Source organism: Piliocolobus tephrosceles, chromosome 21 (genome assembly GCF_002776525.5).
Source record: "Piliocolobus tephrosceles isolate RC106 chromosome 21, ASM277652v3, whole genome shotgun sequence".
Classification (NCBI taxonomy): Eukaryota; Metazoa; Chordata; class Mammalia; order Primates; family Cercopithecidae; genus Piliocolobus; species Piliocolobus tephrosceles.
In genome coordinates this window covers 6,777,607-6,789,114 of record NC_045454.1, presented here as the reverse complement: position 1 = coordinate 6,789,114, position 11,508 = coordinate 6,777,607, and the positions used below count along the sequence as shown (strand labels likewise).

The 11,508-nt window shown below is 44.3% G+C and overlaps 2 protein-coding genes across 6 annotated transcripts in view; both read right to left on the bottom strand.

Annotated features, from left to right (window-relative positions):
• Positions 1 to 1,195: 1,195 nt before the first annotated feature.
• On the bottom strand, positions 1,196 to 3,017 carry LOC111519965 (sialic acid-binding Ig-like lectin 13). The gene is made up of 3 exons (XM_023182324.2): positions 2,694 to 3,017; positions 2,288 to 2,365; positions 1,196 to 1,481 (listed from the first exon to the last, which is right to left on the bottom strand). The coding sequence occupies exons 1-3, from the start codon at positions 2,864 to 2,866 to the stop codon at positions 1,430 to 1,432; spliced, it is 303 nt and encodes a 100-aa protein (XP_023038092.2). The 5' UTR covers positions 2,867 to 3,017; the 3' UTR covers positions 1,196 to 1,429.
• Positions 3,018 to 8,908: 5,891 nt separating this feature from the next.
• Positions 8,909 to 11,508, bottom strand: part of LOC111520025 (sialic acid-binding Ig-like lectin 6) — a 22,426-nt gene continuing 19,826 nt past the window's right edge. For all 5 annotated transcript variants that reach the window (XR_002724547.3, XM_023182435.3, XM_026448386.2 and 2 more), the window contains one exon: positions 8,909 to 9,813. Coding sequence is in view for 4 of the 5 variants with exons in the window: in XM_023182435.3 (XP_023038203.3) it covers positions 9,640 to 9,813 (174 nt within the window). In the remaining variant the exon portion in view is untranslated. The remainder of the gene's footprint in view (positions 9,814 to 11,508) is intronic.

Genomic DNA, 11,508 nt, shown 5'->3' with positions numbered 1-11,508 from the left:
CTTCAGCACCCATCAACTCGTCATTTACATCAGGTATAACTCCCAATGCAATCCCTCCCCCCTCGCCCCTCCCCAGCATTTCCTCCTACTCCTCCTAGAAGCCAAAGGCACGCAGAAGGGACAGGGCTTGTGTCCTTCTTGTTCCCCTGCTCAGCCAGGCCTCCAGGACATCAAGTGTCCTCAGCTCCAGCTGTCCTGTCCCCAGTAGACCCTCAGGAACCCGGGCATCCTGACCCAGCACTCATAGGAGACACTGAGCTGGATGGTTCTCTCTGCAGTCACACCACCTCTGCCCGGGCATCCTGACCCAGCACTCACAGGAGGCATTGAGCTGGATGGTTCTCTCTGCAGTCACACCAGCTCTGGGAAACTTCACCTGACAAGTCAGGTTGGTGCCACGGTCCTGTGGATGGTTCTCTCTGCAGTCAGTCACACCAGCTCTGGGAACCTTCACCTGACAAGTGAGGTTGGTGCCACGGTCCTGGAGCCTTGGGGTGATTGTGAACGCCAAGGAAGGGGTGGTCCTGGGGCTCAGAGAAGCGGGGGCAGCTGACATCCAGGAGATGATAAGGGGGTGTCTCCTGCTTATAGGTCCAGCACACAGGTCAGGTCAGGTTTCAGAGGTGGCTGCACTCTAGGGTCTCCAGGGTGATAATGTTGAGTATATGAGTCAGGGTTAGTGAGGAGATGGGGGGCATGCAGGATCAAAAGGGTAGGTCCAAGGTGAAGCCCCGGGGAAAGCTCAGGCTCTGTTCTAGCTCCTCCCTCAAACCTCCACATGCTTTAAGCCCAACTCCCTCCCAAGACAGGGGCCCCATCCCAGCCCTGCCCTGCCTTGCAGCCCCTTTGACTCTACCCTACGGTCAATCCTGAGGCTGGTTTCTTTTTTTTTTTTTTTTTTGAGACGGCGTCTCGCTCTGTGGCCCAGGTTGGAATGCAGTGGCCGGATCTTAGCTCACTACAAGCTCCGTCTCCCGGGTTTACGCCATTCTCCTGCCTCGGCCTCCCGAGTAGCTGGGACTAGTAGCTGGGACTACAGGCGCCCGCCACCTCGCCCAGCTAGGTTTTTTTTTTTTGTATTTTTTAGTAGAGACGGGGGTTTCACTGTGTTAGCCAGGATGGTCTCGAACTCCTGACCTCATGATCCGCCCGTCTCGGCCTCCCAAAGTGCTGGGATTACAGGCTTGAGCCACGGCGCCCGGCCTAAATTTTTAACAGTTCTCTGAATGGGTGTGAAGTAGCATTTCCTTTGCAGTTAGGCTTTGTGATTGTCAAGTGACTAATGATGCTGAGCACCTTCTCATGTGCTTTTGGCCATTTGCACACCATCTGGGGCAGAGTCCAGCAGGGGACAGATCGTGCACGGCCTTCAGTCCAGGCTGTTGCATTTGCACCTCATTCTCCAGCAATGGAGAGGAAGCATCGCCGCTCAGACTGTGGAGGCACTGGACGTGGAGGCATCTGGAAGCACAGCCTGGAGTCTGTGTGGGGAGAGGTGGAGGCAGCAGGTGAGGAGGGTTCGGTTATCCGGGAAAAGGTGAGGTCCTAGGAATAACCAGGGCCAGGATGGAGAAAAGGGCTCCAAGATGAACCCTTCTTACTGTCAGGCCTCTGAGCCCAAGTGAAGTCATCATATCCGCAGTGACCTGCACTATACATCCAGATGGCCTGAAGCAATTGAAGATCCACAGAAGCGAAAATAGCCTTAACTGATGACATTCCACCATTGTGATTTGTTTCTGCCCCACCCTAACTGATCAATGTACTTTGTAACCTCCCCTACCCTTAAGAAGGTTCCTTGTAATTCTCCCCACTCTTGAGAATGTACTTTGTGAGATCCACCCCCTGCCCCCAAAACGTTGCTCCTACCTCCACCGCCTATCCCAAAACCTATAAGAACTAATGATAATCCACCACCCTTTGCTGCCTCCTTTTTCGGACTCAGCCCGCCTGCACCCAGGTGAAATAAACAGCCTTGTTGCTCACACAAAGCCTGTTTGGTGATCTCTTCACATGGACATGTGAAAAACGTATGAGAAGGAGGAACAAGAGCTAGTAATATATGGGATCTGGAGAAGGGAAGGAGGTCAAGGTGGAGACCCACATCCTGGTTCTGGTTTTAGAGATGCAGCCTCTGTGTCATTAGTGGGGTCCCAGGAGGAGAAGTGGGTTTGGAGAGGAAGATGCGTGGCTCAGGTTTGGCCATGCTGAGCAGAGCAGCCCTGGAGGCCGCTTTTGGGGGTGTGTCCAGTGGGATGTTAGAGGGTGAGACTCCGAGGACACTCACCGGCGAGATGAACTTTGGACGGTGTCTGCAGCCTCCACGCCTGCTGCTGTTGCCGCCTTCCTCCTGTGGGACCTGACACTGAGTCAAGAGACCACGGCCCATCAGTGTGGCCGGATTCCAGTGCAGAGGGCAGCAGACTCACCTCCCTGCGCCCTGCTAAGGGACTGAGATGGAGAGAGCAGGCTTAGCCCACGTCCACAAAGATAGCAGGAACCTCTCACCCCAGACTCTGGACCAGCATCAGGCATGGATAACCATTGGCCTCTGTGGAATTTTCACAACTCAGCCTCTGCTGACCCCAGGCCCTCTTGACTCATTCAGGTCCCCCCAGCACAGGGATCCAGAATTCAGTGTCGTGGCCCCTGCTCATCCCACACCTCCCCTTGGTCCCTGGGGCAGCTCTTACCTGAGGAGGATGAGGCAGAGGCAGAGAATCAGGATCTTCGCAGCTGCCTCACCGACGGCCACCAGAACCACCACCGCCACCGGCCCTGATTTCCTGGCAGAAAACTGGGATGAGACGGATTCACCTGCTAAATCAAGCTCCCTTGTCTTCCCATGAAAGAAGGAATTGGACATTGGTTCTCCAGGTCCTTCCTGTATCACTGGATGTGGGGCCACATGAGCCCAGGGCTCATCACACCACCTTCTAAGACTGTCCAACCATAAGCAGGGGCTCTTGGCCCCAGGACATTTCTGCCTCACTGCTGAGCTGAGGACACTCGTAATCCTCCCGTTGATCCCAGGGGGCAACTTGCTCTGCAACCTGAGAGTGAAAGTCACTGGGAGGGAGGGGGTCTGGTGTGCAGCCCCTTGACATCCACTGTGCAGGGAAAGCCTGAGGGAGATGTGTTGGGAGCCCAGAGAGTTCTGAGCTCAGGTGAATTCCCCTTTGTCCCTGAAGTGCAGTGGAGGCGGCTTGAGCACCCCAGGGTTCAAGGGCTGGGAGGAGCTCAGGGTCAGGCTCTGCTGGGATTACAGGTGTGAGCCACTATGCCTGGCCATTTGTCTTTTGATTTATAGAAAATCTCTTATTTTGTAGATTTTTTATGCTTTTTCACATACATCATTATGTCACCTGTAAATCTAGTTTTTGTTCCAAAATATACACTTGTATTTATTTATTTATTTATTTATTTTTTATGAGACAGAGTCTCACTTTGTCACCCAGACTGGAGTGCAGTGGCACGATCTCGGCTCACTGCAACCTACACCACCTGGGTTCAAATGATTCTTCTGCCTGCGCCTCCTGAGTAGCTGGGATAACAGGCATGCACCACCACGCCCAGTGAATTATTATTATTATTATTATTTTGTATTTTTAGTAGAGACAGGGTTTCATCATGTTGGTCAGGCTGGTCTTGAACTCTTGACCTTGTGATCCACCCGCCTCAGCCTCCCAATGTGCTGGGATTACAGGCATGAGCCACTGTGCCCGTCCTTGTGTTTTTTATTTCTTAATTTTAATGGCTAGGACCTATACTACAATGTTGAATAGAAATAATAGGGCAGATATTTCTTCCTTTTTCCCAATCTTAGGGGAAGAAGTGTTCAGTATTTATTACATGTGATGCTAATTGCAGTATTTTATTTTATGTTTGTTTGTTTATTTATTTATTTATTTATTTATTTTATTTACTTATTTTTGAGTTGGAGTCTCACTCTGTCACCCAGGCTGGAGTGCAGTGGCGTGATCTCAGCTCACTGGAAGTTCACGCCATTCACCCAGGTTCACGCCATTCTCCTGCCTCAGCCTCCCAAGTAGCTGAGACTACATGCGCCCGCCACTGCACCTGGCTAATTGTTTTGTATTTTTAGTAGAGACAGGGTTTCATTGTGTTAGCCAGGATGGTCTGGATCTCCTGACCTCGTGATCTGCCCATCTTGGCCTCCCAAAGTGCTGGGATTACAGGCGTGAGCCACTGCGCCCGGCCAATTGCAGGTATTTTAGATGCTCTTAATCAGATTGAAGTTTTTCTCTTCTAGTCCTAATTTGTTGAGTTTTTTTAAAAGTATAAATGTTATTTCTGGAGTAATCAAGACACACATGTGATGTTTCTCTTTTATGCTGTTAGCGTGGTGAATTATATGTATTTTTGGATGTGAAACCCCACTTGGTCATCATGTATTATGTCAATTTTATTTGTTGGATTGGATTTACTGATATTTAAATGAAGACTTTTCTATGTCCATGAGGTGCAGTGATCTGCAATTTTCTTTTCTTGGCCTCGTGAAGCTTTGGTATCACGTTTGAATTTTGCCTCATGAAATGAGTGTTTTCTCCTTCTCTATTTACTGAGGGAGTCTGAGAAAGTTTGGTATTATTTCTCCTTTAAATGTTTCATAGAATTCCACACACAGCACCATCATGATTCATTAATCACCTATGGCTGAGTGCCTATGAAGCAAATGCCTTGAAGGATCGAATGGTGACTGCTACTCACTGCTGTGTGAGCACTAATGACTACCAAGACTGTGGTAAACTCCCTGCTCCTAACCCTGCTGGAAAACTTGCAAAGGGCAAGTGCCAAGCTCAGGTCTTACCTCTTAGGTCAAGTTATGGTTGTAAACTACAGAAGTGCCTTTAAACAATTTCATGTCATTTGACTATGGGGACTATCTTGCAAAAAAAAAAAAAAATCAGTCCCCAAATTTAATTGTATTTGTTGAAGAATTATGACATAATTTGAATTTAAAGATTTGCCTGCTCTTCTTATAGGAAATTTAGGGCAGTTACTGGAAAGGACTGAGGGGCTTGGACGTGGAAAGGGGTCTTGCATGAAGCTCAGGTACCCAAGAACATGTGGATGGCCCCATGCATGGTCTTTGGATGAAGTTGAAAATCTTCACCCCACCTTGCCCCAAGACTTTTTGAAACCCTCTTGCCACCAGAATATAGCCTGATTTCCTTGGTCTAGAGAGATTAGTCTTTGCTTGCTCGAAGACTCTAATAATTCTGCTTGGAGAGCTTGCCCAAGCACAGGAAGGTGCTGAGTCTCTTCAAAACCCATCCTGATCACTATGCATTCCAGACCAAGAAAAAATGCAAGTCTCTTCTGTGGGGTAAATGCAATGCCTGACCCTTGAGAAGATCTTACATTCTAAAGGAATGACTGGATTCTTTGATTTATATGAGCAGACACCTGAAAATATATGTTAAAGTAGACACTAGGAATCTTAGACCAAGAAAGATGAAATATTACATTGGCTTAGCCAAATGTATTGATACAAGTGTACTAACAAAAGATTCCAGATAAAATGTTTTGGCTCAAGAAGCTATCAGGTGGATGAATGAATTTGCTTTATGTTTGATTGAAACAATATTATCGCTATATTCCAATGAAAACGGACTCAACAATGACCCAAATTTAACGAGGATGATGCCAGAACTTTCTTGGCATAATGGAGAAAAAATAACCCAAAAGTTCAGAGAGTTAAAAATGTTGGAAAGTAAAAAATGACAAAATTTCAACCTGTACCCTCATCTCCCCTGCTCTTACCCCTCAAGTAGTATACTGGTAAAGACAGCACAAGTGTCCATGAAAAGCTCTGTGAAGACTGACCTGGTTCAGCCTATTTTTTTTTTTCACCTTATATATTCTGAAGCCATTCTTTGCCTATTTTTGCCTTATATATTCTGAAGCTATTTTATCATGTGCAGGCAAATTTCAAATGTATCTTCCTAGTATATTGAATATTTAATCCTTATGAAATTGTTTCTTTTATCTCCATTAATACTTTTATTTTGGCAAAAGATATATTTTCTGATATTGACATTACTCATGATGGTCAGTTTTATGTGCCAATGTGTCTAGGTCATCGTCTCCAGAACATTCAATGAAACATTAATCTAGGTGTTGCTGTGAAGGTGCTTTGCACACATGATTAAGATTTACGATCAGTTTACTGGGGATGACAGAAAGACATACTGCAATGGATGTAACCACACTGCTTTCAATCAGGATGATGGAATTGTCAAAGGCAAAGTGTCAGCACTTAATTCCTAGAGATAAGCTGAGAAAATTGGCTGCAAAGAGGATCAGAGATGAAGTGGGAGGTCATCCTACCACTATCAAAGAAGCTCAATTCTCGATAGGCACCATTGGATTTTGGAGGGAACGTACAACTATGATTGGATGTTCTAACCCACTTTCTATATAAATCTTAAGACTTCCAGGCTGGAGTTGTTCTCTGTTCAAGGAAAGGCTCTGCAGCAGGTCCAGGCTGTAGTATAAGAAGCTTTACAACTTGGGGTTTATAACTCAAGATGAAATTGTACTTGAAGCATGTGGAACAATTAAGAACGTTGGTGCCCCCCAGAGTGAAGACCCCTACGACTTTTGTTGCAAAGCCGTGCTCTATTTTTCAGAACATGGCGGATCTCTTGAGAAAGAGCTTCCGACTTATTACCAGGCCTTGGTAGACGCTGATACCCTGACTATGGGATATGAAATGAATACACGATACAAACTGCTCATATGAAGTAGGTGCTCTGTGACCCACCAAGCTAAAAAGTTGGGCATGTGAAGCAGTAATTCATTAAAAAGTGAATTTGGATATAACAGACTTCAAGGTGGGCTTCAAGAGGTCGAGAAATCACAACCAAGTGATATGAGCAGGTGGCCCAGATTCCTACAACTCCTACTAGTACAGTGCCTTATTTTTTCATGAAATCACACCTATGGCCTCATGGGCAGTTCTTTATGGCCACTGCTTGGGGAGGAAAACATTTCATCTTGGTTTTCAAGTGATTCTGCTCAATCAGCGGACACAGCAAGGAGTGGACTTTGGCATCATGACAAACTCAGCTACAGTGAACCTGAAAGCGGGGCTGAAGGAACTCCCCCTAGTGGCAGAATTTCATAAATACATTTGGCTTTTCATTTCTTTGAGACTGAGAGGTCAGAAGGACAGGTAGAAACCAAACCATGCCTTTTCATCTTGGCGCGGATTGGAGCTATTTACATTTTGCAAATCTGTTCTTCCAGTCAGTGATTTGTCACTAACTTTTATAATGTTTTTCACCATGCAGAACATTTTAAACCCGCCTGGTTGCTGAGTTCCATGTCATTCTTCTGTCTTTCTTCGTTCTATGATTGTAAAAATGTCTAATATGTGCTTTGACAAATTAAAAAAAAAAAAAAAAGAAACTGAACCATTCCTGTAGGATTGGGTAACACATTTTTTCCTAGAAATTTGTCCATTTTATATAAATATTCAAAGCTTTTCATACAGCTTACTACTTTCTGCTTAATTTGTATTAGATTAATGTTTTCTCCCTTATATTCCTGCATACTAGTTATTTTTGCCTTCTATATTTCTGGATTAATGCAACTGAGGTTTGCCCATTTTACTATCTGTATCAAAGAACTAGCAGTTCGTGATGTTGTCCCTTTCTACTGAACATGTTTTCTATGCTATGTGCTCTTATAATTTGATATTTCCTTCCCTCCAATTCCTTTTGGTTTTGTTGTTCTTTTTCTAAATTCTTGAAATTAAAACTTAGTTTATTAAATTTTAGCTTTTCCCATCTCTAGCATATAAGGTTATATATATTTCCTCTAATAAATGCTTTATTTTTACTCTAAAAGTTTCATAGTATTTTCAGTATCCAGTTTTAAATAATTTCTTATTTGTGTTATGATGATAATGATGATGATTTTTTTTAAAGATGGAGTCTCGCTCTGTTGCCCAGGCTGGAGTGCAGTGGCTTCCAGATTCAAGCAATTCTCCTGCTTCAGCCTGCTGAAGTTCCTGGGATTACAAGCAAGCACCACCACACCCAGCTAATTTTTGTATTTTAGTAGAGATAGGGTTTCACCATGTTGGCCAGACTGGTCTCGAACTCCTGACCTCCAGTGATCCACCCCCCCCCAGCCTCCCAAAGTGCTGGGATTACAGGTGTGAGCCACCGCTAACTGTGGTCTTCTAAGTGTAATCTGTCTTTTTATTTTTCGTGGCTACTCTTAAGAATTTTCCTTAATAGTTGGTCTTCATTAGTTTTCTTCAATTTCACTGAAAGAGTGGAGACTGGGATTTGTAAGAGGAAGTTGCTGAAATGGACATGGGGTATTGGTGACTGGTGAGGAATTGAGTTGGGGAAATCTGGATGGAGAAGGTCATGTAGACAGCCTTGAGCAGAAAGACGATGGATGGAAACGTTATTTTGGGGAGTCATGAAGACTTCTGAACAGGGAGTGACACAGATATCTGGTGCTGTGGCCGCTGGGCCTGCTCCTTTTTAGCCTTAGGAGAAATTGCCAGCAGAAACCGTTTATTAAAACCGCTAACCAGGCCAGGCATGGTGGTTCACGCCTGTAATCCCAGCACTTTGGGAGGACGAGGTGGGCGGATCATGAGGTCAGGGGATCAAGACCATCCTGGCTAACACGGTGAAACCCTGTCTCTACTAAAAATTCAAAAAATTAGCCGGGCGTGGCGGCGGGCGCCTGTAGTCCCAGCTACTTGGGAGGCTGAGGCAGGAGAATGGCGTGAACCCAGGGGGCGAAGCTTGCAGTGAGCTGAGATCGCACCACTGCACTCTAGTCTGGGTGACACAGCAAGACTCCGTCTCAAAAAAACAAACAAACAAACAACAACAACAACAAAAAAAAAAACAGCTAACCAAAGCCAGATACAAGGCATTTATTTACAATAATATACAGAATTTTATGAAAAACTTTGTGTCAGGGCCTTTGTTAGCTGTTTTACAGCTGGCAAAGCTGTACGTTAGCTGCTTTCTTTGACCTTTCACAATAATCTGGTTAGATGGAAATTATTTCCCTGCCTTACAGAGTAGGGAGACAAAGTGACTTGCTCGGTAACTGGCATAGATAGAGTTGAACTCAGTTCTCTTGGACAGAAGTCCTGTGATCTGCCATATATACTAAGGAATTTATATAGACCATTGACAACAAAAATATTAATATTAAAAAAAATTGGACACAGTGCTATGGGTTAAGTTGTTCCCTTCTAAAATTCATATGTTGGAAGTCTTAAATCCCAGTATCTCAGAAGGTTACTGTATTTGGAGGGTCTTTAAATAGTTAATTTATTTAAATTATGTCATAGAGAAGCCCTAATCCAATATGACTAGTGTCTTTATAAGAAGAGAAGATTAGGACATAAACACACTCAGAGGTAAGACCATGTGAAGACACAAGAGAGGCCTTAGAAGGAACCAACCCTGATAACACCTTGTTCTCAGACCTCTAACATGTAAAACTATAAGAAAATAAAGTTCTGTGTTTACGTCACTCAGTCTGTGGTACGTTGCTGTGGCAGCCCTAGTAACCAATACACTGAGAGGTACCATGTTGTCTCCAATCAAGGTTATGGCTTTGGACAATTCCTCACTTGCGTATCTTGATTTCTGAGTATTCCGTGTTGGTGACCTCTGGTTTCTGAAGCTGCACCTTGTGGAAGCGTAGGAAAGCATAGTGGAGCTCCTGCTCATCTCCTGAGATGGGGTCAGCCTCAGCAGAGTGGTCTGAAACTATGCCTCTCTGGAACTGGTGCTGATGACTCTGAGTGGAAGAAAAGAAAAGATTCAGGGCTGGACAATAGGTTCTCAAAGACAGCAACCAATGATCGGAAAAGGAGTAGAACTGATGGAACTTTATTATTTATCCATTCATTTATTATTTTATTTTATTTTTGAGACGGGGTCTCGCTCTGTTGTCCAGGTTGGAGTGCAGTGGCATGATGACGGCTCAGGCAGCCTTGAACACCTGGGTTCGAATGATCCTCCTGCTTCAACCTCCCGTGTAGCTGGGACTACAGGCATGCACCACACCTGGCTAATCTTTGTAGAGATGGAGTTTCACCATGTTGCGCAGGCTGGTCTTGAACCCCTGGGCTCAAGGAATTCACCCATCTTGGCTTCCCAAAGTGCTGGGATTACAAGCATGAGCCACCATGTCCACCACATTCATTTATTTTTAAATATTTAATAATTAAGATTGGCCAGCCCTTAGTGAGTGTTTACATTAATCAGTCATATTCTATTCTCAAAAAAATGCTTTGGAGTGGATTCCATGATGACATTCATCTTACAAACAGGAACACTGAGGCTGAGAGAGGCTCCACATATTGCCTAAAGACACACATCTATACACATGCACCACTGAGCAGGACTCAGAACCAGCTTATTGTGTGGGTCATGTGACATGTGCTATACATTAAGCCATGAAGAAAGCAAATTACGGCACAATTAAGGAAACATGAACCCACATAAATGAGAAAGAGCCAGTGCAAGAACTCTGGCAAATCTAAAACTCAGAGTGTCTTCTTACCTCATAATGACCACACTAGTTCCCCAGCAAAAGTTCTTAACCAGGATGAAATGGCTAAAATAACAGACAAAAAATTCAGAATCTGGATGACAATCAAGATTATTGAGATTCAGGAGAAAGTAGAAACCCATTCCAGGGAATCAAAGGAATCCAGTTAAACAATTGAAGAGATAAAAGATGAAATAGCCATCTTAAGAAAGAACCAAACCGAGCTGATAGAGCTGAATAACTCACTATAAAAATTTCATAACACAATCAGAAGTATTAACAGCAGAATAAACCAAGCTGGGGAAAGAATATCAGAGCCCAAAGACGGTTCTTCAAATTAACTCAGGCAGACAAAAATAGAGAACAAAGAATTCTAAAAATGAACAAAACCTCCAAAAAATGTGGGATTATGTAAAGAGACCAAATCTACAACTCATTGGCATCCCTGAAAGAGAAGAGAGAGAGCAAGCAACCTGAAGGACATATTGGAGGATATTGTCCACAAAAATTTCCCCAGCCTCTCTAGAGAGGTCAGCATGCACATTCACGAAATTCAGAGAACCTTGTTAAGATGATATATAAGACAATCATCCCCAAGACACACAGTCATCAGGTGTAGGGAAAAAATAGGTTAGCCTGTTGCTGTGTTATTATAGATAGAAGTAAGTTTAAGAGACTTCATTCGGCTCTATATTTGAGATGCTGTTAATCTGTGACTCTACCCCCAATCTTGTCCTTGCTAGAAACATTGCAGTGCTAATTAAAGTTGAAAGGATTTTGGGCTGTAAGGAATGTGCTTTGTTAGGCAAATGTTTAAAGCCTGCTTGGGTTGAAGGTCAGTACCATTCCTTTAAATCTCAGTAAAAGAAAAACATCTGTCTCCTGCCCGATCCTGGGAAAATGCAACAGCTCCGTGTATCTGTAAGCCTTACTGCTGAT

Excerpts from the sequence above, each read along its gene's own strand:
- LOC111519965 (XM_023182324.2), bottom strand. The coding sequence starts at position 2,866 with ATGTCCAATTCCTTCTTTCATGGGAAGACAAGGGAGCTTGATTTAGCA. Across the intron at positions 2,366-2,693 it reads CTCTGCCTCATCCTCCTCAG|TGTCAGGTCCCACAGGAGGA; the intron begins GTAAGAGCTGCC and ends CTCTTGACTCAG. Across the intron at positions 1,482-2,287 it reads GTCCAAAGTTCATCTCGCCG|ACTCCAGGCTGTGCTTCCAG; the intron begins GTGAGTGTCCTC and ends CTCCCCACACAG.